Source organism: Athalia rosae, chromosome 4 (assembly GCF_917208135.1).
Source record: "Athalia rosae chromosome 4, iyAthRosa1.1, whole genome shotgun sequence".
NCBI lineage: Eukaryota > Metazoa > Arthropoda > Insecta > Hymenoptera > Athaliidae > Athalia > Athalia rosae.
Genome location: NC_064029.1, coordinates 18,104,831 through 18,130,638, shown reverse-complemented (window position 1 = coordinate 18,130,638; position 25,808 = coordinate 18,104,831). Strand labels below are relative to the sequence as shown.

Sequence of the window (25,808 nt, the reverse complement as noted above, 5' to 3'; positions counted from 1 at the left end):
GATTCCCTGGGTAATTAATCACCGCATCGTAACGCGGATAGCGCGGCGTTAAAATTGCGAAACTGTTGTGAAAATTCATGCCTTCTACTGTCGAGTATCGAGTAATCGGTGGAAACTGCGATACGATTTTCATTCGCGTTTTTTTTCAACGTCCTTCAATTTCGTACAAAGTTTTTCATTTTTCAACGCACGTTCTGAGACGTTGTTGATTAGGCTCAACCGACAACCCGTCGAGACCCGGGCAAGGGCTCGATCATCAATTAGCTCGAGAAACAATTAGGGTACTCCTCGAGTGAAAATTCGAGCTTTTCTTTTTGGCTTTATTACCGGTGGCGGAGGTACAGGTAACGCGAGGGGAGGTCCGGCGCGAGAAGCTGAGTGCCGCGAAAAAAGGGAGTTCGCGGTGTGTACGTAAGGGATATACATAGGTATACGCGCGAAAGCGGCGTGAAATATTCTGAAAACGTGAAGGGGAGCTCGGATTTCGTTCGGGGAAAAACTTTCGCAGGTATTATAAATCCGGTAAATCGCGAATCTGCGTAGCACCGCCGCACAGCGATGTAAGGTGGAAAAGTTCTCCCCTTTCCCCCCCCCCCCCCCTCATTCCTCTTTCTCCGTAAATATACAGTCGCGTTCGATGCACGAGTATCAGCGTTATAAATATAACTCACCTCTTCGACGGCCAGATTAATCGCCCCCGATATTCGATACCCCGGTCTCTGGTACTCGAGGTCCCCAGGTCTTCGTTTCGAACCGGTGAGATACCCCAGAGTGAACGTCCTCGCGTCAACACCCCCGAAAAACAAGGCGAGCAAAGCCGTGAGGAGGACGCATGTCCGTCTGGCCTCCACTTCTCGCATGCCCGATGTCCAATCTTGAAAAGTTATCGAAACGTGAACGGGAGATTAGATTCGATCCGGATTGGGAAGTTCGATTTTTACAGCTATTCTCGAAATGGAAAGTTGACCGGTTTACGCTTTTCCTTTTGCACTCTGACGGTGGAAGAGAAACTTTTTTGCGAGTTTGTGCGTTCGCTCGCCGATCGCAAACTGAGAATTGAGAAAGGTGGTCTAGGCAAAAGACACTTTGGGTTACTCAGAGACTAGGAGTGCGCCGCTATGCGGTGGTAATGGATAAAACCAGTAAGCCCCATGGGGTCGCAATAAAGACAATCAGGCACCCAGTGCGGCCGTGTGTTCGCCGCTTTTTCGCCCCCCCCCCCCCCCCCCCAGGTTCACCGTCTGCACCATCGTGCACCAGAAACGGAGTTTCGTCTTTACGACCAATCTGCGGGGAAAATTAATGGATCTTCTTCTTAAAAGTCATTGAATTAAATCGAACCTCCGAGGAGAACGGAGAGATATCTTCGCCTCTCCCTCCTCCGATGTTGTCCAAACAGTAATTAACGATATCGGAGCTCTCCGCATTATACATCCTCCTTTTGTTCGTTGATTTTTTTCCCCTATATCTTGTCATAATCAGTCATCGCTTTTTGTTCCGGTTAATCCGGTGATTGTTTTACTTCTCCTCTTCTATTTTTTTTTCTGCTCTGCGTAAAAGTTGTCTTTCGAAATGAGTCAAAGCAGCCAATAAAAGTCACGCATAATAGGCTGCAGGGCGCACAATTCTCCCATGTGGATCGAGCGTATATTCTTGATATATGGGGGTCGGAGAAATGAAGAAACCTTTCTGTTTCATGAATTTCGATGCCCATAAAGATCAGGAGAGCTTATACAAGCCATTCGTCATTCCGTCGAGTGCCTGTATAGATTCACGCGAATCGACTGCAGATTTTTCACTTCTCAGTTTATGCTACGTCCGCACCGTGAGATAAAATCGAATTTTTTCCCGATACGCGATATTCGCAGCTCTTTCGAGAACGTGACTCGCTCGTTTCTCTTCTACAACGGCGTCAACCGTAACGACGCGAACGCGTTACGCGCATCGCGACCTGTTTCACGGTAATTAGAAAAAAAAAAAATCCAGAAATTTGAGCAGCCGATCGAGCCGAGCGGCCTGTTGAAATACCGTAGCTAGAAAAGAATTGCGTAAGCGCTAGACACGTCTGTCAATGTCCTCTGAATCGTTGTCGCACACTTGCGCAACGTGTAGTCCGTGTCACGTGATAAGAGACATGTACCTCGCGGTTCGTACGGGGCAGGCACGGGACAATTTTCGGATCACCTGTGTTCGTCCGCCGAATTTTTTTCGCACGAGCAGAAAAGAGGGGAGACGCCGCGGCGTCTCGCGTTCGGAAGGTATCAACGGCGGGCAGGATTTCGCGAATCGTTTCGCTCTTTTTTTCGCAACCTGTACGCGATCGCGGTGCGATAATTCGTCGGGCGATTCGCGGGTCACCTTTCTTTTTCCGGGGAGTCGGACCGTACCGATATCGTCGGAGTCCTCCCGCGCGTTCCTCCGCGCCTCATGGTATTAATAACCCCGTTGGGCCTATTTTAACAACACATCAAAACCGACCGCGAGGTCGACGCAATATTTTAAATATATGGTTCCGAAAGTTACGTAAGGTTATCATTGACGCTAACAGCCGTCCGCCAAGGTTATACCTACAACGCCGTTATTCGACAATTAAAAAACATTCTAATACACCGAACTTGGCAACCTTTTACCCAACGTATCATCGCCGTACGATTTACTACACGAACACGATCGCTTACAAACGTTTTATTGCGGATGAAATATTAATCGCGTAACTCGACAGCGTGTGCGATGTATACCGTACATTATGTGCTGTTCGATTGGTGTAATTTTTCAAGACAATAATTTTGTTTCCGAACGAATAATAAAAATTTCCGACGTTTTTTACGCGCGTTTCTACGCGCGATTCATACATCGGGATGATTTATCTCCCTCTCGTTTCACCCTGTGGGAAGAAATTAACGGGGGGAAATTTTATTATATTTTTTCAATTCCAACGAACGAGAGAAGTTGGGCGCGATATGATTTCGTTACATTTCTCTCGGTCTCTGTGACCGTTAACGACTCTTTTTTAGAGTTCCAGGGAGGGCTGGACCCGAGAGAAGTGAACGCAGGTTTCCAGTTCGTACAAAGTCAACAGTGGCGGCTTTTGAACCGCGGGTGCCGAGCCCCGAGTGAAAAAAAACCCCTACGTTATACTATCGAAGTTTTTCACAGCCAATTTTGAGGCGTCGTGAGGAAATCCGCGTGCGTTAGCTATAAGCTACTTCGCACGCTCCGTTTGCTGCATATCCGTTTGAGTTTTATTTACGAATTATATAGTTTTACCAGTCATCGCCGCTACTGTACGACCCGTTTAGCACCTCGTCATAATTTTCTTTGGAACGTAAAAATTCACGGCAAAAGATTTACCGGTAATTTTATTTTTTATAGGTACGGATACGTATATATATTTGTTACTATTTTTAGCTTCCACGTTACGCACCGCACGTGCGACAAATTTATTAAACTGCGGTTCAGAATGGAGCTGATGTTGTTTTTTCTTTCCTCGTTTTTTCCTCGACAGAGCGTCGAATCTTACTCAAAATTTTATAGCGTTTACGGTCGACTTTTTCGCTCGGGTAGCCTGATCGTTTTCTCGAAAAAATGCGTTTCCTAATTCTTCTATAAACGGGTCGGTCGGGATCACGTTGTCCTCGTCGCAAACGTTGATCCGGGGTCAGAGTTCGTGGATTTATGGCGACCGAAGTCAACCGCGACTCACTTTATCCCGTATGATATCGTTAATCGCTATACTTTATCCACCGAGTACGGAAATCTGGGGCCCATGGATACGTCGGTTCCAAAACTTGCATAGAAAATAAATAAAAAATCATCCCATTCTGTGTAATTTTGTTTCGCGAGTGAAGCGCGCCGATAGTTGAGAGCGGCGTCGTGTACGTCGGAGAGAAGGGAATAGGAATTTTCACGGGGTTTAAATTTTAGCGGAGTAACGGTGCGGCGGACGGTAAATCAGTCAAGAAGCAAGTCTGGTGAAAAATTGAATTTCGGATTTTCCATCGAGGGAAAGTCTCCCGGTCGTGTCGCGTACGACGTACGTTTCCCCGCGTTTTCAAATACCCGGACATCCACGGGCGAGAAACGCGAAATAATATTCACAAATTGTATAAACGCTGGCGTATTTTGCAACACCTGGAGTAGGAGGGGGCGTGATCGATTCGCATATGTACGAATGGGACGTATCCTTCGTACGAATTCAGCATTCGTACCGGAATCTCCCGGACCCGGAGCAATCTTTTTCACGAAAATGTGGAAAATAAGAACACGAGGACGAGAAGGAAATCGGGGAGGGTCGTCGATAAAAATGAATACGTGAAAAACAAGAGACAGAAGTTGATAGTGATATTGAAATCAAACCCCGAGCGGAAGGTCCCCCGAATCGAGGATCTAATTTCGGATTTATCACCCGCATAAACTCCAGATCCTCGGCTCCAGATATTCTCGATGCACATCCGACTACCTCGCGACTCACAGCGCGGTGAGATCTACCGCTTTAATCACCGGCTCATATATAATATCTTACGGTTTCACGTACGACGTAACTTTTAGCTCGCTTCAAACGCCCGCGGCTGTCATCGCCGAGTTGAAGTGAAAGAGCTCGCGACTCAAGCTTCACCCGGAATCACTCTCGGAGCGACCGCATAGTAGATAAATACTTCTACTCGATTCCCCTCACCACCTGATCACACACCTTTGTTACAATATGTCTACGAACTTTGCACACGAGAATCTTCGGAATTTTTTACGTCCGACCACTCCGACGATTTTCTACTCCAGTGGGGGATCAAATCTTGCGTCACCTCGATAATTGTATTCCTTGGGAATACGAGGCGCGGAAAAGATTTCCGCTCGAAGAGGACTCTTCAACTTTGAAGGATGGATTTTCGTCGAGAGGCCATGTGTATTATACGAGGTTACGGATCCGTGTGATTCCTCCTTGAATTACGTCAGACTTGTGAGAAAACTCCCCCAGGAATTTCTAACGGACGTCGCGCGGTCTGTGGGTCGCTGTACTTTTCGTTCGCTAGGTTGCATTATGTATACTTTCATTTTCACGCCATAAAATCTAATGGATTGTCTGTTTCTAATACAGCCATTATCCACGTACCAGACGTGCAATTATTCTCCGTTCATGGATCACGATAATTCCTTTTATTCGCTATTTATTAAGAAACTACAGATATTATCGTGCGTGGGAGCCAGTCGCTCGTACCTACCTTTGTTTATAATTTATAGTTTATCGTGTACGAGATTAACTGCGAGTCTATGCAGCGTAACGTAGGTGTTTCGAATTTCCAAGAGGCGGGCGGGGTTCGATCCAATACCCGACCAATTTTTTTTGTTCAGGGGTCCTCGTTCGATAACCGCTTCACTGAGGTCTGTTTGAAAAATGGACCTTCGGAATGGAGTTTTTTTTTAATTTCTTTGATTTATAACAGGCGGCGAAAATATCCCACCTCCTCGCGGCCCTGCGAAATTCAATCACTCGGAAATTGTAGGCGAAACGTTTTTGTCAACGATTTCGAAAGGGAGCTAGTCAAACGCGATCGGGCGTACGTGCGGAGGCGGTTATTGTCCCAGATTTATTTTAATTGCTAGGCTACATTATCGGCGACTATCCCCGATGCGACGTCACAGTTGCTAGTTCGGATAATTTTGTTCCTCGCTCGGATCGCGAAATCGGCTATTTTCAACCCTTGCGTCGTTATCGCGGAGTGCGGAAGCGGAGTGCGCCCGGTGTGGAGGGAAACTGAAAACGGTTGTCCAAAAAAATAGCGAAAAGGTAGGAAAAAACGCGATTGAGGAAGTCGGGGAAATTGAGTCCGAGATGCGCGCCGGTTATTGTGTCGAGTGTCGATCGTCGCCCGCCGCGATCTCCGTTCAAATAACACTTTGGCGCGCCAGTGGAAAACGTCGCGACGCGTGTTCCGGGGTGCCGGTTACCGGAGCGGCGCGAATTTCGCGACAGTAGTAGACGGCGTGCACTGCCAGACTGCCGTGTCAACACGAAGAACGTGCGGCCGCTTCTGGCGCATGTCGTCCAACGACCGGAGTGGCAGAGTGAGTCGAGTGACTGACTGACTGACTGGTAACTTTTGCGGTACCTGCGAAACACCGGCTGACTTTCCTAGACCCCGCGGTCTTTCTTTTTATCCATAATCTAGATCGCAGATGTAATAAATCCCAACGAAAGTCTCGGGAGCCACGCGAAGGCCAGATATTTATCTCGTTCGACCTTATAGATCATGCCCTTGACTTTTACCATTCCACCGAGCGTGGAAGTTGTGCCCGTGCAGGAAATTATTACCCCTTCGCATGTTCCCGAGGAACGCACAACGAATCGAAAAGAAAAACTTCCCCCTAGCAAACGATCCGGCTGTAGATGGAAAAAGAAAAATCGAGACTTACCGATCACAATTTTTTGCCGCGGCCTGACGTACGCGGATGAAATCATTTTTCCGGAGTGCTTCGCGTCGGGTACAGCCGGCTTGGGTATATTTTCGGGTGAATCGTTCGGTTTTGTGCCCCAATAAAATCGGGGTCGGGATTTCATCTCGGGGAGGCAATCTGGTAGGGATTCGATGGCGTAGTTACGAGGACCCTGCGGAAGGTGGAGAGCGGGCCGAGTAGTTACCCCTCGAAGATTAATTTATAAACGTTTGATCGATCTTCATCGCGTAATCCGTCACTCGAACCTCGTCGCGCTAGAGCGATCGCGATTCCGCGTTTAAAATCATCGCGGGACTCGCTGGTATCTTCCCGAGCGATTGAATCGCCCGAAAACTTTTCTCCCTCTCCTCGCAACCGACCGTCGTCGATTTCGATGGTTATTTTTTTTATCGGCCCTGTCGCGCAACGCCGGATACCAAAAAGTTCGATGATGGGAAAAAAAATAAAATCGGTACATCGCGGCGGAATACGTTCGGGCCGTCAGAAATTTCTCTCCGTCGCAACGTCCGGAAGGTAATGAAACGGGATTCTGATAATAAAAATGATTCAATCCCGGTCCTAAGTATCCCGCACTTGGATTATATGATGTCCGCACCGTCGTCGACTGCAGCGCGGAAATTCTGAGAATAAAGACTCCTTTATTGCGCGATGCACTTTCCTCGGCTACCGAGAGAAAGGAAACTTTTGTCCAAAGTTTTTACAATACCTAAGGAACGAACGGGCTATACGAAAACTGAGGACGGAGTACATCGGTAGTCACAGGTTACAATTTATACCAGGCGGTATAGATATACCTCGCGGTGCGGTGCACGTCGACGAACGATCTATGAATCGTAATCGGCATTACGGTTGTCCGAACACAACTCGTGAAATTCGGCGTCTGGAGTTATTTATTTATTTTTTTTTCTTCTCTCGTCGCATTCGTCTAGGAGGGTTAAGCCGGTTGGGATCGAGCGCGGACCGTATCGATGAAAAAGCGAAGAAAAAAGAAGCGAAATTTCGTTAAACTCCGATTGGAAAAAATCCCATTATTCACATCGCGTTGCGAAAAAGTTTCGTCGAATTTTCGAGGCGAGAGATAATATTTTTTCCGACGATATCCCGCGGCTTCATTTCCGCCGCCATTCAACGCTCGAACTGCAGAGCTGTAAAGGGTGTGGAAATCCGGTGATGCGCGGAGAAGAACGTCCGCGAATGACGAATGGATACGTGACGGAAATTTTATTTATTCAAATTTTACGGGAGATGATGTGGATTTGAGTAGGACGCGATCTCCTTGTGCTTGTTTTTCGATCGTTCCTTTTTTCTCGTTACGTGAAACAGGTCGAAATATTCACGTGTAACGCGTCGCGTCATTGCGGGACAATTATTATCGCTGGGTTTCGAATATTCGCGGCACGGTGCGTCTCGGGTAATCAAGCGCAATATTTGCGGTGATTCTGGCAGGTAGAAACGTAAAAAATAAATTTTTAAATAATAGTTGGGGCTATCTTCGTGCCGCATATTTACCGCCGTGCAATTATCCTGATTGCAGGTTTCGCCTGTCACAATAAAAACAGGTTTACGTACAGGGCAGCGCGTACGCGCGTGTACGTGGTCAGAAAATTGTCATAATCGTCACTGTGATCATAATTTTTGGCATAACGGGTTACCGCTGTGTACACATAATATTTAATCTCCAAGGTACACACGATCCGAGAACCTCAATTAATTGTCTTTCGATATTGACGAAGAAAAAAAGAAAAAAAAGATTTCATCGCTTGATATTTGGCAGTTAATGTAAAAAATTTGAATCTTTTTATCGTCATCAGCCGCCGTGCAACGATGAATCGTAAATTTAGACTCGTTTTAATAATCGCTGAACTCGCTTCCTGTTCTCTACTGTTATACTCGGCACGTTGAAACAACTATCGCTATGTTCTCGCGATAGGATATTCATTACGCAGAAGAGGCATCGCGGACCACCCTGTATAAAATAATTCCTATAGTTTATGGTAATTCTTATTCCAGAAACGTTTGTCGCATTATTTCCGCTTGTATCCAGATATTTATACTTACACTACAACCCGTATAATGGTTCTATTCCAACTTACGTGTACATTTACTTACATTTATACTTGATGTCTTAACTTACCGCTTGTTTTATCTTAATAAAATCGTCGCAAATTGCTGTACGTACGTACGTTATATCTGACATAAATGTCTTTTATTTTAGGAACGAATTATCTTCTCGTATCCAAGTAGACGTGATCTGTATGGACTCTATTGTCATCCATTCGTTAATACTTCGATCCCCTAACAACAGATGATCCAAATTCTAGATTCTGTTTCAAGAAGTTGATTCAAATGTCAGCAAGATGCTACGATTTATGGTTTTTCGATCGAATCGGGAATTGCCAAGCCTAGAAAACGCCAAGCTTTAATATTAATCGAGTTATCGCCAATTCTTCGATCCAAAAACTGAGAAATCAAGGATATCTCGATGGAAAAAAATTCGTAGCTCAATTTGGTCAACGGATTCGTGTTCCTGGGATCAAAATACATTAGAGAAGTGTTATTCACTTCAAAAATACTTCATTTTTGGACCAAAAATCGAAAAAATCCAAAGGGTTACCCCTTGAAAAATTTTCGATTTTGGGGTCAAAAATTGCTATACTATTTTATTAGTGTTTTCGATGTATTTTGACCTCAGGAATCCGAATTCACGAGTTAAATTGATCTATCTATGAAATTGACCGAGTTATCCCTATTTTTTCGCATTTTTTACCATAAAAATGGAAATATCTCAAAGGGAAAAAATCGTAGCTCAATTTGGACGACGGATTCGTATTCCTGAGGTCAAAATACATAAGAAAAGTGCCATACGATCAATTTTAAAAAATAAAAATTCTCGGCTGAAATTTGAGATTTTTCCAAGGGGTACCCCTTACGATTTTTTCAAATTTTGACCAAAAATTTTTATTTTTAAAAATTGATCGTATGGCACGTTTCTTATGTATTTTGACCTCAGGAACACGAATCCGTTGTCCAAATTGAGCTACGATTTTTTCCCTTTGAGATATTTCCATTTTTATGGTAAAAAATGCGAAAAAATGAGGATAATTCAGTCATTTTTTAAGATAGATCAATTTTTCTTCCAGATTCAGATTCCTGAGCTCAAATTATATTCATATAGACCAAAAAATCAATTTTTTATTTTTGACTCTACAAAGCTGAAAAATGGCGATAACTCGCTCAATTTTAGAGATAGATCATTTTTTCTTTCAGATTCGGATTCCTGAGATCAAAATACGTAAGAAAATCATATTAAACCCAATTAAAACAATGATTTATTTTTTGCTCAAAAATCGAATTTTTTTTTTGTTCTTCAAGAGTAATCTTACATATAATCAGCTCAGGAATCCAAATATGGAAGCCAAATTGATCTATCTATAAAATTGATCGAGTTATCACCAAGTTTTCGCTTCTTGGAGCAGAAAAATTGCGATACCTGGATGAGAAAAATTCGTGGACTGACAAAAAAAAAACTTAAACGACGAATGCGAATGCTAGTTTGATAAAAACGAAAACCGAGATCATGTACGCTCTCGCAAAATTTCTGTTGTGAAATTGGAAAAAGAAAAGACAGAAAAAATGAAATAAAAAATTCTTAAAGATGTAGTAACTTTTAGCGCAAAGCTTTGTTACACCAGCGGGTATATTGTAACGAAATAATTATGTGTAAATATAATGTAATTGTTACATTGAAATTTTGAATTCGTCGCGGTGACGCAAGTTGAGATTAAAATATGAATCGCGAGGGTTCGATACAAAAACCTGTTTGAACAATGGTATTTGTATTCCGAAAAGCAAACTCTGATTATTCCGAAGGTTCTCGCGATGGAGTCTTCAATTATAGATGGCTCGATTATTATATGATCCCTTTTCGCGATTCTACTTTGCGATTTATCGTCAACTATCAACGTATCAAAACCACCTGCTCATCGTAAAATTTTCTACCACGTGTGGAATAATCAGAGGACCGACCAATTTAACGAACGGAACACTTGTTCGTTTGCGCAAACCAGCTGCAATCGCGAATACCTTCCACTCATATGCCACGATTCTACTCCGATACAAATTTATACACGTGACTCTGTGATAAATTTTTCAGACTTTCACCCCCTCCCGACCATCTATCCGTACGGCAGAGAGAAACAGATATTCAAAAATGGAAAGGTGGAGTATAATAATAAGAAAGCAGTATAATACGTTCGATATCATTACTCACTCGTTCCCAAGTCGCAGCAATATACCGTATCGCGCTAAAGTATCGTTATTATTACACCTTGAGGGAGCAATAAAAGTGATTTCGGTGCGTTAATTTGGTGGGCCAGTTAATCACGAAAAGTTACGTAGGTATAGACGTATATTTTTCACGACGCTTCTCGTACCTACCCACGCCCCGAACGACAGAAGTAAGTCTCCTCAGATCGGTGTCAAACTTCCTCGAATTGTATTTCTACAAATCTATTTTACACGAACGGTGTATCGTGTTCGTGTATTCCGCGGTTCGCACGTGCGTGTACATTCGTACGTTCCGTCTACGACTTTCTAATAATTATTTTCAAATTACCCGCGCCTCCCGATATAGAGAACAGGTTCGGTAACGATTTCGGAGTTAATTGCCCGCCTAGTTGTTCGGTTTTTCGTTGCGCGCTTAAGGAGATGTGCATTATTACACGATGGGCTCGGAATTCACGGTTGTCACTCCGCTCGTTATCTCAATCAGTCTCGCCAATTTTACACGCTCGCAGATTGATAATACAACGGGACGAACCGAGTACCTACTAATTAAGAAATCGCTTTAAGTGTATCGTAATTTATGGAGGAATGACTCATCGCGTAAAACCACAGAAATACGACACTGAAATACTTGGGCGAAATTCGCGCTCCGCATCTGTACGTGTGCAGGCACCGCCGCTGTGTGACGAATAAAATTACACACGATACTTCTCGTACCGTATGGAATTGTACACGCGCGCGAACTTTGGGAGAAAGGTTGCGGAGTCGACATCGGTAACCGGCAGCTGCTAGGCTTGACGCCTGTGCGTCATGCAAATTCGAAAAGGCCTAGGAGAATTTCGTTACTTACATAATTAGCACGTGTCGTACCGAGGAAATTGACGAACACGCGTCACCGAATGCCAATCGTTATCCGATACACCGACGACGAAATAGAATCGGATCGATTTCGAATATCGCGGATTAAAAAAAATGTGGGAAAAAAATTGAACAACGGCGCACTCACTTTTGAAAATAGACCACGGTTCCGTCCTCCGTACCCTCAGGTTTTTACACGATTCACAAAGCTGGTTTTGTTTTTTTTTCTACCGGAAAGGAATCGAATTCATCAGACGTGGCGTTGGATCTGAGATAGACGAATTCAAAGCGCGATCATCTTAATTATTGCTGGTCTAGGAATGACGCTAGTTATTCATTTTCCGAGCGAGGGGGGTGTCGTCCAAGCTTCGCACATGTGTGCTTTTTCTCCTACCTTACCAACGTAAGGTGACTTTGGAGCCGAAGCTGTCCACAAAGCTATCGAATATCCAACGTGTGTGCGAGGTCCTGGTATTCATCGGCATTTTGCTCCTGTCGGTAAAACCGTGTTCAATTATTGTTTATAAAAAATTTGCTCTACACGTCGACGGTTTTCCCGATATATACGAATTGCGAATTGAAAAGACTCGCGAAATTCGATACGCCCACGAACGGAAGATCTTCGAGACTCGGTTACGTCTCTCCTCTGAAACGCCTCGGTGCAGGAATGAATTCGGTGGAATTTGCGGACGAGGGAAAGTATAATTATTAAATCAGGTATACATTTTATTTCAAATATAACATCTCTGTAACTTGTAAGAAACAATGATAAATATTATATACTATATTTATGTGGTATGTTAATGTATTTCACGTGTGAGCGTGTGGAATTCATTCGAGAAGATTTGCATCTCTCGCTGCGTCGGTTTCGTTATTGTTAACATGAGAGAAACGGAAACGGAAACGGAAACGAATGGAAAAAACGTCGAAGCAAATTGGCGGGTATATTTCACATAATTATTATATATATATACTTATGCATATTAATTAATATAAAATACTTGAAGAACGTCACTTTCGATCGCAGTCGGGTTTCACCGCGTCGTAACATTATACAGAATATAGATTCTCATGATAAATATCTTTATAATCGGTGCCCTTCATCTTATTTTTATTTACTCATTTTTTTTTTTTCTTCAATTAGTCTAAAAATTTTTCCTAAGTATAATAGGTATTTTAATCACATCTATAACTTACATCTCTGCCATATAGTCACAGCATTTAATTAACATCTTTTTCCATATTTTAATGACTCACCATTTCCCACCATCGTCTCACTATTTTTCTAGTTTTTCTATTCATCGTTTTTTGCTCACAACCTGCAGGTGGTCTGATCAATGCGATTACAATTAATATTCTTCGTTAATTAATTTTTTTTCACCTGTTTTTCATCCCGACAATTAATTACGATTCTCAATCGTTATCTACCCTATGGTGAAACGCATCTTCGAAAAAGCTACGCTGAATTTCTTGCACCTGCCTTTCGGGTGTCGTCTCCGCGCGTGGGTGTCGTACTTTTTCGATAATTAGCTAACGGGGTGATCAGAAAAAGTTACGAACGGGTGGATTTGCCGCCCGCACGTGACGCGTACGAAATATGATTATATAAGAAAACGGCGGCGATACTGCGTCGAAAATTTTATCGTCTCTTTTCCTTTTTACTTTGGTCGGATAAAATGTCGGGAATAGATTATTCGAGGGAGGTGAACTTTCAAGTTCCACGGAACATTTCCGTCGAATCGTCTCTCTCTACGTAGGAAATTTAATTGATCAATCTCGACGCGAGGCAACCGATGACATTTTACTTCCGTTTACGATTATGTAATGCGTTCAATTATAAATGCGATTTTTGATTGGTCCGTACGGTTATAGGTACGTGGAATTAATGGATTCGGACGAGGCACTCGGTATTATGTAGGTACAGATATAATTTTGAAAACCTTTTGTTATCACGATACCAAGGAAGGTGTGGTATACGGTGTATATATATATATTTTATTTTTATACACCCAACTTTCATTAACGGTAGACGTCAACTTCTCACCAAGACCTGTCGTCTGTTCCATTAATTCTCAATTAGAACCGATCACCGCGATATCATGCTGGCGACGCGAAACTCCCGATGTTCCTTTTTAACTTGTTACACCGTATTTTTGTCGATGGGGCGAACGAAGAATTATTTATAAATTTTACGCACACACGTAGCTTTGCTGCAAATATCGTTGTTACATGGCTATGTGAATTCGACATGTTTTGTACATTTATATTTCTCTTTTGACGATAATCAAGTTTTACGAACGAGAAATAATATCTCGGGTGTAATAAAAAGCAAAAGGTGGGAGTTGCGTAACAACGAAAAACTGAAATTTTCGGATGCCACGAGTTCCTTCTCGGGTTCGTTACACCTCCAAATGGTGTATTTCTATAGACCTGAGATTTTTTCTTTTGATACATCAAATCTGTAGAGAAATTCTACTTCACTTCGTACGGAAAAAAGGGAAAACGATGAAGAGGAAATAAGGTGAGGAAGAGCTTTAGCTGGAAGGTGAAACAAAAATAAAGGAGATAATACGGTACAAGAGGCGCCGGCAAACCTGCACAAGGATAAAATCGATTATTACTGTACGTCGACGGTGAAAACGCGATAAACCACGATCGCCTAACGATCACTTGCCTACCAGGTTAAGATAAAGCAAACTATGTCGGTTCTTTTTTCTTCCTTTTTTTTTTTCTCCTTATCAGATACGTCCTTCCTTTCTACCTTTTTCGCTACCGTCTTGTTAAACACTTTCGGAATCTCGAATCATGTCCTCTGTCCCCGAATCGCGATGAGACGTCGAAGAAAAAATATTCACACCCATGCGAATGTCCGTCGATAGTCGAATTTCCGGAGGATCCTAAATTACCTCCAAAATTGACATCGCGTCGTTGAATTTCGAATGAACATCATTCCCGTCACCTACGAGTCGTCGGTAAAATATTTCGCCGTGAAAATGCTTAAAAATGAAAATAATTCGTGATCGTGTGCACGAAGAGTGGAGGCATCGGGATCAGCAGCATCGGGAGCGACGATAGCCCGGGCGAGCAGGAGTCGGTGGCGGGTCCGCCCTTAATTAAATTGAAATGTGAGATCCCGTTTGGCTCTACGTTGCCTCGACTTGACGTGCCCGACTTATAAATAACATTGTATAACGTATGTACATCATTGAGAAAATATAAGAATCATGATTACGATGATATCGTGAAGGGTAGTGGGTAGAAAAAACGTGGCTCGTTAACGCGGGTAGGTGAGTTGCTTCCTAACTAGACCGATATGATAGTTTTTCCATTTCTTTTTTTCTAACCTTATCATTTTATAACGTAATATTAATGTCGAATTCTTCGTCTTTTTATTATTCATTTTTTTTTTTCACTTCTTTTTCGTTCTGTTTTTTCTTTTTTTTTTTCTTTGTTCTTCCGTCAGTTTCAAGTATAATAATAAAAGGTCTGGTACAACCGCTTTTTTCTATCTATCTATCTATCTATCTATCTATCTAGATTTTTCATACATAATTTATAATATATAAAGTGTACATGTATACAAATACTGACATCACATCTATTGTAAACATTAGTATAACTATACAATATATAGAATTCGTTATATAATAATATATTTATATTTATAATTACATCATAGTTACTACATATATACTTTTGCTTGTTTGTTCATATTTTTTTTTTTTTTGGTTTTTTGTGGTTTTTTTTTTTTTGTTGATACTTGTTTCGATATATCAAATCGATAATTAAGTCTCGTGTGGATCGAATATTTGCAGATACGTAGGTGGTGAAGCGCGAATTCGATCGTGCTGGTCACGAATATGATCTGCATAATTGTAAATATAATTACGTACATATACCTGCATACCTGTGCGCAATCAATAATTGATGCGCATAATTAATTGTGGGAGTCAATTTTAAAAAGCGTCGCGTTTCGGAAATCAAACTTGAAATTCAACGGAATTAAAGGAGAACTAGGGAAACGTATGGGATAAAAAAATTATTTTCATCAAACTAACCCCGTCGAAATTTATAAGAGTCAATTTGTAGCGGGAATATAGCGTGTCTCGAATCACTCAATCTATCATTGGTTGGGGAGGGTGAGTCAGGAGTGGCGTTTGCCGTCGACTGTCACTGCGCGGCTCACCCCGTCCCAATAGTTGTTACTGGAATAATCTGATATTTGAAAACCACCACCATCACGTATCAGAGCGTTGATAGAGCGGGATTGGTTTGGTTTGTTGCCCGATTAGATTCCTTCGTTCTGCGATCGATATCGTCGGATGAAATGCGCGCCGCTGCCATAGCAGATTGTGCGGTGGACTTTTTCCCAAAGCCAATAAAAAATCAAATAAAATAGTAGAAAAAAAATCGAAAGAGAGAGAAAAAAAATTCCCTGTATACTTCTGGTTCCGTGAGTTGCCTTTTTCCCATCAATTTCTCTCATCAGTTCTTGTTCTCAAACTTTTTTTGGTTTTTTCCTTTTTCGGTTTTCTTTCTCGTACAATTATATTATTCATACAGAACGCGTGTTCGTTTTACGTATTCGATAATTACGCCATTTATAGTAGTCAAGTTTCTTCATATATACCATTTACACATATTTATAAAAGAAATGAAATAACGGAAACGATATTTACACCTATAAACAGTTTCTTTATTTTTTTATTTTATGATATACTCATTCACATCGAGGGTTATTTTTCTTTCATCTTTGTTTTTTTTTTTATGTATATTTAATTATGTGCAGTAATTTAAGTATCAGATCCGACAATCGTCATTTCGGATCGCGATGCTCAGAGAATCAGAATATCAGATATTATCAGGCAACGCTGTGTACATTATATCTCATTTCAAGTATTAAAATTTAGGCTTTAAAGATTTTCATTTAATAGGTATATATTTATATTAACGTTATTCATGTATGAGGGGTAAGTGAGGGTTGTGGGGGATATTTGGGTAACGTCAAACGTTGCTTCATACGGAGCATTGCACGCCGACTCGCACGCCCTTTCGACCTTTTCGAGGTTTTTCTTTCAAAGTGGGCATACTTCGCGAAAAGTCGATTTTTTTTATATTAAAATTCTGAAAACCGACTTCAAAAAATTGGGCAACTAGCTCGTTCGATACGCAACGTTGCGTGCCGATAAGAAATTTTTTCCAAAAATCGTTTAAACGAGCCGGATGTTTGAAAAATTTTAGATATTTCTTTGTCATCCCATACGGGTGGGGCTAGTGTTAGGAAAAAGTCGGCGTGAAATGCCCCGTACATGTACCTTGTTCTTTATAATAGCCATCACGGGTAGACAAGGACAACGGATAACACATCGATAATAGATATAATAAGTTGAGTGGTCGCCTATATAATATATTATTTGGTTCGGAATTTATATATACGATTATTGAACGAAAATCTATTTAACTTAATTCGTGATTCTTGAATACATTTCCATTAATTTTATTCCAACACGAACGTGGTCTGTATAACCGTCGTTTCGCGTCACACCTGTCTATTTCTCTTCCTATTTATTACGACTCGAAAAAAAGCACAATGATATGAAACTCGCTTCGTTACATCATGTAATGGTCTCGCTGTTCTTTCTTTCCCTACTTTCCTTTTTTCTTCTCCTTTTTCTTCTTCTTTAGCTTTTCAATTTATTTCGCGATATCATCAAAGAGTCAATCAACTTTTCAGACTTGCGTAAGTAGCGTTAGCTGCGCTCCGTTTTTTTGTAACGCGGTATCCTTGCCGGGTTCTTTGGCCCCGGAGGAATCCTTTCCCTGCATCCCCTGATCCCTTGATTCGCTTGTAACGGTGATATTCGACCGAGAGGTCATCGTGACCGCGGTAGTCGAATGTTCCGCCTTGCTGATAAGGAGTCCCCTCTCTCCCTCCTCGTCTTCGAGATCGCCCCTCGAGTGACCCGAAGTCACTTTGTTCGGCTGGAGCCTCTCGGCGTTCGCTTTATTTTTACGTGGAAAAACGCTGTTCTCGATATGGAGCGTAGCGTTCACGTCCTTACCGGCGGCGCATGTGCAAGCTTTTAAAAAACTCTTCTTAAAATTGTCGCTCAGAAAAGCGTACAATATCGGATTCATCGCGCTGTTCGAATAGCTGAGAAAACCGGCGAGTAGAAACGTCGTTATTATGACGCGCGACTGGCACTGCTTCGGCGGTGTGTAAATCAACGCGACCTGAGTCAACCAATAGGGTAACCAGCAGAGGACGTACACCGTTATCACCGTCAACACCAGTTTGGTGACCTTCCTGTGCGACCTTTTCTTCTCCTTCGATTTATTCTTCGGTCCGACCGTCCGAAGCTTGCGGATAACGAGGAAGTAGAAAATTAATATAAGAATCAAGGGGATCGCGAAACCCAAGATAAATGTGTACAATGTAAACGTCGTCTGACCCCCTTGGTTGTCGTTATCCGGCCATAATATATTGCAACTTATAACACCCGCGGATTCCATGGTATTAGCGTAGAGGAATACAGGTATCATGAAGAGTGCGCTGGTAGCCCACGCTGTGAAAGATACCACTTTCGATATAAATGGCGTCCTTACTTTCGGAGATGATATGGGGTGACAAACGGCAATGTAACGATCGGCGCTCATTATGAACAGGAATATGCTGCTGGTGAACTGATTTATACTTGTGGAAATCATGTAGGCCTTGCACATTATTTTACCAAAAGTCCAGGATTGTAGGCTCATCGTGGTAACGAGGAATGGAATGCCGATTAAAAAACACTCGTCGGCGATCGCCAGATTAACTATGTACATATTCGTGACTGTTTGCATTTTTGAAAACCTCAACACAACGTATATCACCAGGGTGTTACCGAGGAGACCGACGATGCACACTATCGCGTAGAGTATTTGCGTTACCAGTGATACTATCGGCAAATCGGCGTCACAATTTGGCTCCATGGTGTCGTTGTGGCTCACGTTGAACATGCTGAAATTATCGAATATCGAATTTCCGGTGGTGCAGCTGCTGCAGTTCAGCATTATTTCCGAACTCAGGGACTCCGTGCTGGCCATCGTGGACGATTCCTCGACGGAACGGACTTGTCTTTGGTCACCGATAATTTCCACCTCCCCCAATTCTCCCTCTCTATCCACCCTACTCTCCCGTCGGCGACGGTGCTCGCTGTCCGGGGGTGAAAAATTTGGTGAGCAACGTCTCCGCTACCACAATGTCTTCCGTGGAGACATTTCAATTGACCGATTTTCCATTTATCGCGATCGAGAAAACCGGGACGATGATGGACCACCCATCGTTCATTGGAAACTCCGGTACGACGCAGACGCCATTTTCACCTCATCTCAGCACACCTGTAATCAAAGAAGAAAAAAATATCGTCATTCGTTGTCGAGCGTCCGGACGGATGATTCATCGCGACAATTAAGGCTGGCCAATCAACCGCCCTCGTCCTCGCCGACAATTAACTTCAACTCTAAGGTTTCTACTGTATGATGTAGTTTCGCGTAAGAATCGCCATCCCGTTCGTGGTCTGCACAGCATGAGCTTCTCCGAGCGTGTAACTATCGGCGCCACGGGTTTATCTGGATGATCAGGCGAGGCGTATAATTGGGAAATTACTGTACGACAGGGTAAAGTGCCGATCGGAAGCTTAGACTCAAATGCATTTCACACCTCGATGATAGATCGGATTACTTTACCCTTGACGCTGACCCGAAAGCGCTCGGTTTTATCGCAGGACTGTGTTACAAATTAATTTCCGTACAGTGTGACTCCGAATGTAATTTTTTTTTTTCTAAATTTATCATCGCGAGTAAATATATATTTTTTTCACCTCTTTTTTTTTTCACCTACATGAACCGGGACGTTCGATCGTTGAAACGCTGGTGTGTGTGTGGCTAAGGCTTTAAATAAATGCCCAATGATAAACCAAGCTCTCGGGTTATTTCGCGTCTACTATAGCGAAAGGCGCGTCAGCCTGATGATCAAGTACTGCGATAAATTCTTTTCTCTCTAAACATCGATGATTGTTTAATTGTTCGAAGACTAACATTTGGAGAATGCATGGGGGGGCGCGCACGTTTATCACGCCGTCTTATAGTAACGTCTATCCAACAAATATTTCATCGCGGAATTCCGAGGTAAATTTACGATATTTATGGAATTATATATTTCCAACAAGGCGTCGCGCGGCTTCAAAAGCTTCGAACTTTTACGTCGGCTCAGGTGCTCCGAATCCCGATGCTCCGATACGAGTTAATAAGCTAATCTCGAAAGAGATCCCGTTTTGTCGCCATCTTGGCCGGTAATAAATCAGTTTCGAATCGTATCGATCGATACCACAGGCTCGCCGCTTCTCAAGAGCACTCCGTAACATCGATTCATTCTCAATTACCGAATGTCTAATCCGTCGGATTTTCATCAACGGTCAAAGGTCACTCGTGTAATTAAATTTTCAATCGTCCAGCCTCGCAACGCTCGAAATTTTATTCGTCTTGTTTCCAATACTAGAAGTATCTTTTTTGTACCATTCGTTTTTACACGCCAGAAAAAGAAGCGGGCACTAAAAACTTAAGCGATGAATCTAGGTGTGAATTTTCTCTCGTAAACTTTCGTCGCTTCGGTTTATGTTTCGATATAGTTTTACTTTCGTTAGTTTTATATTGTGACCGCACCACGATGACCAGTGTTCGGGGGTGGCGGTACGTGTCGATATATCCGTGCACCGTAGCTCTGATTGACAAAGATAAACAATCTGTAAAAAGTATGGATCGTTAGAAGTTTCGGTTCCCTGCGGACTCGGGGTATCCCCCGGCATTTTTTTTTTTTTTTTCTGTAATGTAAAGACGACGACGACGACGACGGTATAATAAAATCAGACAAAGGGTAAAATTGAATGAGGCGAAGGTGTGCGAAAAGCTCGTTCGTGCGGTTTCGCAAATACAAGTGTACAGGTGTATTAGGTATGTGAAAATAAAAAAAAATAAAAAACTGAAAGTTGGGTGTGTATTTTATGTAGCGTGTGCGGTATAGGTGCGAGTGTACGTGCGTTCTCGACTGGGGTGGTGGTGTTTTCCACTCTTGCGCAGTGGGACTAATCGAAGCGATATCGTTACCCGATCAGAAGTTACGGTAACCGTTTTTACTCGAGATGCATAAAACGAAGAGTGGGTATAGGGTGGTTGGGTGGGTCGGTGTGTGTGTAGCTCTCGACGGAAAACCGCAAGTATCGAGACTATGACTGGAGTTATGGTAAATCGCTCTCTCGGAAAAAGGTCGCATAGATTCCGCCGCGGAACGTGGTACAATAAACGAAGGAAACAGAATCTAGCGATAATGAAATAAAAACGACCGAGCATATAAGAAAATACGAGATTCCGAGGGGCGAGATCGAGCCACTTTGGGATAACCACCGATAACTCCAGCCTCATCCCGTCGGGGTATTCCTCCTTTCCCTCCGGCCGTACCCTATGGATATCCGGATGTATGTTTTTCTTTCTCTCTTTTACTTTTTCACTTTATCGCATTCCTTCCGTTTGATTCTCGCTTAAAATTATCCCCTAAAAATCGTCGGGGCTGGGCTTCCCCCTTGCCCCCTTATTATTCTCGAACGGCGGGGGGCGAGGTACGGAATGTAGTCCGTCGATTGCCCAGTTTACTTTATGGTGAGCATCGACTTTGCCAGTACAAAGCTTCCCCGGAGGGATGTGTTTTATAGGACAGATCGTAAATTTCCTCCGACCAACTACCGTGCTCCTCGGTGTACGTTCCGGTGTACATATGGGAACGAGTGTAGGTCGCTATCTGGTTGGCACAGTAGCATCGTCGGCCTGCCGTCGGGGGTTCGGGTGGTTACTAGACGCCGTAGATCACGTTGGGTATGAATAGCTTATATGAATTAGCGGGTACCCGTTTCAACCGGAGTATAAAGACGAGACTTCTAACGACGGCGAACGTGTCGGGCGCTCGCTGATAACGCTCCGCTTTTTATTAGCCCTTTCAAAAGGGTTAAATGGTAATTTACATCCATCTATTTACTCGCCACTTGTACCACGTACGGCGGTACGCGCGATAATCGTCGTCGACTTTTTAACTCCTGTAAATTTGCTTATTCTGTGCGGCTCGATTCGTTCGTGGGGGGAACCACCAATATCAACATATTGTCAATCATCTTTCTCCGTGTGGCGCGCGTCTCTCGGCCTCCGACACCGCGAATATAGACGCGTAACGAGAACCCCGACATTGACACGAACGCCGAACGGTGCGGCGCGGACGTGCCCCACGTCAAATTACTTCTCTTTGGCTATACGTTACCGTATACCGTATACATGTATACACGATGGGGGAACACATCGCCGGAGACTCGATCGATATTTATAGGTCATAAGGACCGCCGCCGCGCGAGATTGAACGCACCGATCACTTTTCCAATAAAACTACCTTCTCCGATTTTATGTGCGAAAATTGAAGTTCGCGGAAACAGCTGCAGCAGAGCTGCATAGCCGCGTATATAACGAAGGATACCGAAAGATTGATTCAAGTGCGGAAAGATTAAGCGAGTTTAGTTCCATCCGACGCGCAAAACTGGGGCAAGAAGAACGATCTAATTACAAAAAGCCTCAAAGTATATAATATCGAATGCCAGGTATATTTTTCTGTTATGGTTCAGCTGCAGTCTGGCACCGGATTTTCCCCGATTTCACATCGGCGGCAACAGCAGCAGCAGCAGCAGCAGCAGCTTGCCAAGAAACGGTGATAATATATTATATAGGTCATATTTTTGTCTATTCGCTGCAGATTCGGAGAATCGTAAAACTGTACGCTTTGTGCAAACGTGTTCCGAAGGGGCTGCGAGAAGAAGGAGAGCGAGGGCGAGGGCGAGGGCGAGGGGGAGGAAGATAAACCAACGAAAAAACTACACCCGTGCATATCTAGTGGAAATTTAAACAAACGCCCCGAATTAGCGAGTACTTAAGTACCTCCTCTTCCGCTCTCGACGGCAAACAGCTCGCTATTTGTCGGTGTAGTTTACCCCGTTTGTTTGCCTCGCGCAAACTGCAGCACAGCTGTCGCCGAATTTCGCATTTCGCGGCTTGTAAATGCAACGTGCCGCCGCTGCACCGAGGGCATTACGTATTCCACCCACACCTATAATGGTATAACAGCTCCGCGGCTGTACGCGGTACGTGTAATACGTACAACAGAAATCACGTGTCTCGCTCCGAACGGTACCTCGTATTATACCCGATAATTAATACTAATTAACCATATCATACGGAATAATTATACCTCCGTATATTCCGCGACCAACTATAACCCACAGATCAAGTCAAGTGATTCCGAATTAAACGCTCCGATGCTCCGACACAAACCCTTATTACCGTCCGCGTATAATATCCGTTACACGTTCGTCACGTCTAACCTCGCGGTTTGCGTATTGTCTGCGATTCGCTACGTTCTACTTCTCCGTTGGAAAAAAAGAAAAAAAAAACTACAAGAATTCAGGTCAAAATCAACGTTTTCCAAGCGTACCTACGGTATATCTCCGCGCGTATAACGTACCTATATACTTCATTCCTGTGCGAGGGGTGAAAAAAAAATTACAATGAGATGCAACGGCTACGACGAAAGAAAAGAATCGTACGACGAGCAACATTTCATGCGTGACATCTTTTTTTCCTCGTCATCCATAAATTCGTGACATTTTTCTTCGTTTTTTTTTTTCTTCGTTTTTTGAACTTCCATTACTTTTCACCGGTTTATATTCACGCGCATTTTTTTTACGCGCGTGATTCGTCGGGGCCTGGCTATTTTAATTTGACTGTGAAGTACCTCGTGTACTCGCGTGTACGGGGTGTGTGAGAATAAATGGAAAAAAATTAAAACCCTATGTAGGACAAGCGATCGAACGTGTGTATCTGCATATTTATTAAATACAGGTGTGCGGATGTATGCGCGATACGTATAACATACACCCTTCGTTGATATCACACGGGTTGGCGCACACCCTACCTCTGTAATCCGCATCCCGGTCCCGCACGGATCGATTTCCGTGCCATCGACGAGGTTCAGAACATAAATACATAAATCTAATTTAATTTATGGGGCTCATAAAACGCAGGACCCTGTATATACGTCTATGACTGTACCGTGCGTGTGTATACGTTGTGTGTGTGTATATATACGAGCCAATATCGCGAGATTTTTCTCCCTTTTTTTCCTCCCTTTTTTTTCTTTTATCCCGTTTTTTTTTCTTTTTTTTTTTTTTCTTTCTTTCTTTTTCCTCCCTCGTTTTCGCCACCGCCGCCGCCGCGTGTAGTGTTCGATATTATATCCATTGCAAGTGTGGGTATACGTCTTCCGCACTCCGGAATTATATACCTCCCTGGCTGATGTTTTATACGAGTAAAGGTTTTGCTGAAAAAAACCAACGAGAAAAAGAAAAAATCGGAACAGAGAGAAAGAAAAAAAAAAAAAAAACACTCATCGCGATTTCCTGGCTATCTATTTATTTGTTGTTCGTATTCGAGGGATCTATGGGGTTCGGTTTTATTTCTTTTTCTACGTTGTAAATATGAAGGTAATTCACTCAATATTCTACAAATTGTTTAAAAAACCGCGCAATTTTGTTTATACGCAGTAGACGTAGAGTAGGTTATACACGCTCGAAAAATCCAATAAATCATACTCACCGGTGGAATTTCCCTATTTTTCTATTATTACTCACTTTTCTCAACAATTACGGGCGTACGTTTTTTTTTTTTATTTTTTTTTTGCTCTTTTCTGTTCATGACGTCAATGCACGTCAACCATGCTAATTAATTGCTCCGATGCTCGCTCCTTTTTTCCTCTCTTTTTTTCTCCCTCTCTATTTCTATATCGTCGGAATTATTCCACGTTTTTATTACACGTTCGCCGTCGAATAAAAAGAGAGAGAGGGGCGGGGGGAGGGGGGGGGGGGGGAGAAAAATAGATAAAAAACGAAACGAGATGTAATGGAATGTCTGAAACTGCAGATAGAATCGCGACAGTTTGGAGAGAGGAGGAGAAAAAAAAAAGAAAAAATAAATTATTCACTATCGCGACAGGCTACTCCAGGGTATCATCCAAAATTTTATCTTTTCATGTTACACGTGTACGTCTCACTATCTCACCACTCCGAATTAATTATCATTTCACACGCCCCTCATATGCAGCTGAAGTAAATCACGAGAATTTAGGGCTTGGCTTATTATAATAACACCTGTGTCCGCATTATTAACAAATTGAAATGAGATGATGAGAAAGATTGCAGCGAACGATTGATCGGATGTCACGTAGTCGAGTTTAATCCTATGGGAGAAAAATGCTCGACTGAAAATCATGTCTTATTATAACAGCGGAACGGTTCCCTCTGCACATGAGCGAAACGAATGGTAAATTGAGGAACGATTCGGTTGAACAGCTGAATTTTACTGCTATAAAATGAAACGAGAGTTTTTACATTCGCGTGCAGTGGGGTAAGCGGGCACCTATCGCATGTGCATACATACAGTTATAACAACGTGCAGAGAGAAGGATCTGAGATGCTGGCAATGCTCCTGTTCCTTACTCAGATTCACACCGCAGAAATTCATCATCTAATTACACGGAGGGGGGGAGGGGGGGCGGGGAGGGACGTCGAGCGATTCTTTTATCAATTTCACAGCGCGTTTACAGCCACCGCAAAAGCTAAATTAGCTAATTACGGAAAAGGAAGGAGAAGGATATACTCGAAAATGAGACGAAATGAAAATTTAAAAAAAAAAAAAAACCAAGAGGAGAAAAAAGATATTCAGAGGAGAGAGGAATGAGAAAGAAATTAACATTCCTGTTAACGATCGCTTTCTTGTTATAATTTAATCAGCGTATATATCGCGCGAATTTATACATCAAAAGTAACGCCGGTGTCATGATTTTTATGCACAATGAAAATTATTAAAATTATTATTTTTCCCGACGAACACACCCCGCGCACACTCGTCGGAATTTATACCGCTGAAAATACACGCGGATACCGATAATACGTACATCTATTTCTTTTTCTTTTTTTTTGGACGTTGGCGTCTGTACATATATGTATACCGATTCCCGGTGCGAGTGCGGCTTGAAAAGCGGGTTGATTCGCCCGCGTGGTTCCCCAACTCCCGTATATATTATCTATGTGTCC

General features: G+C 42.8%; 2 protein-coding genes across 12 annotated transcripts in view; both read right to left on the bottom strand.

The window, feature by feature from the left end:
• The window catches only part of LOC105688776 (guanylate cyclase 32E), a 28,215-nt gene extending 16,067 nt beyond the window's left edge, over positions 1 to 12,148 (bottom strand). Inside the window, exons 1-3 of one of the 10 annotated variants that reach the window (XM_012405315.3) lie at positions 5,457 to 6,801; positions 5,217 to 5,395; positions 672 to 874 (exon numbers count right to left, since the gene is read on the bottom strand). In XM_012405315.3, coding sequence (XP_012260738.2) covers positions 672 to 860 — 189 coding nt within the window. In that variant the 5' untranslated portion in view covers positions 861 to 874; positions 5,217 to 5,395; positions 5,457 to 6,801. Of the gene's footprint in view, positions 1 to 671; positions 875 to 1,341; positions 4,325 to 4,356; positions 4,490 to 4,522; positions 5,087 to 5,216; positions 6,802 to 11,740 lie in introns of those variants that run through there. The other 9 variants (XM_048654441.1, XM_048654445.1, XM_048654440.1 and 6 more) reach the window with 9 other exon arrangements.
• Positions 12,149 to 12,300: 152 nt separating this feature from the next.
• LOC105688748 (somatostatin receptor type 2-like) overlaps positions 12,301 to 25,808 on the bottom strand; it is a 28,698-nt gene continuing 15,190 nt past the window's right edge. For both annotated transcript variants that reach the window (XM_012405272.3, XM_048654451.1), the window contains exon 2: positions 12,301 to 18,972. In XM_012405272.3, the coding sequence (XP_012260695.1) occupies positions 17,323 to 18,678 (1,356 nt within the window). In that variant the 5' untranslated portion in view covers positions 18,679 to 18,972 and the 3' untranslated portion in view covers positions 12,301 to 17,322. The remainder of the gene's footprint in view (positions 18,973 to 25,808) is intronic.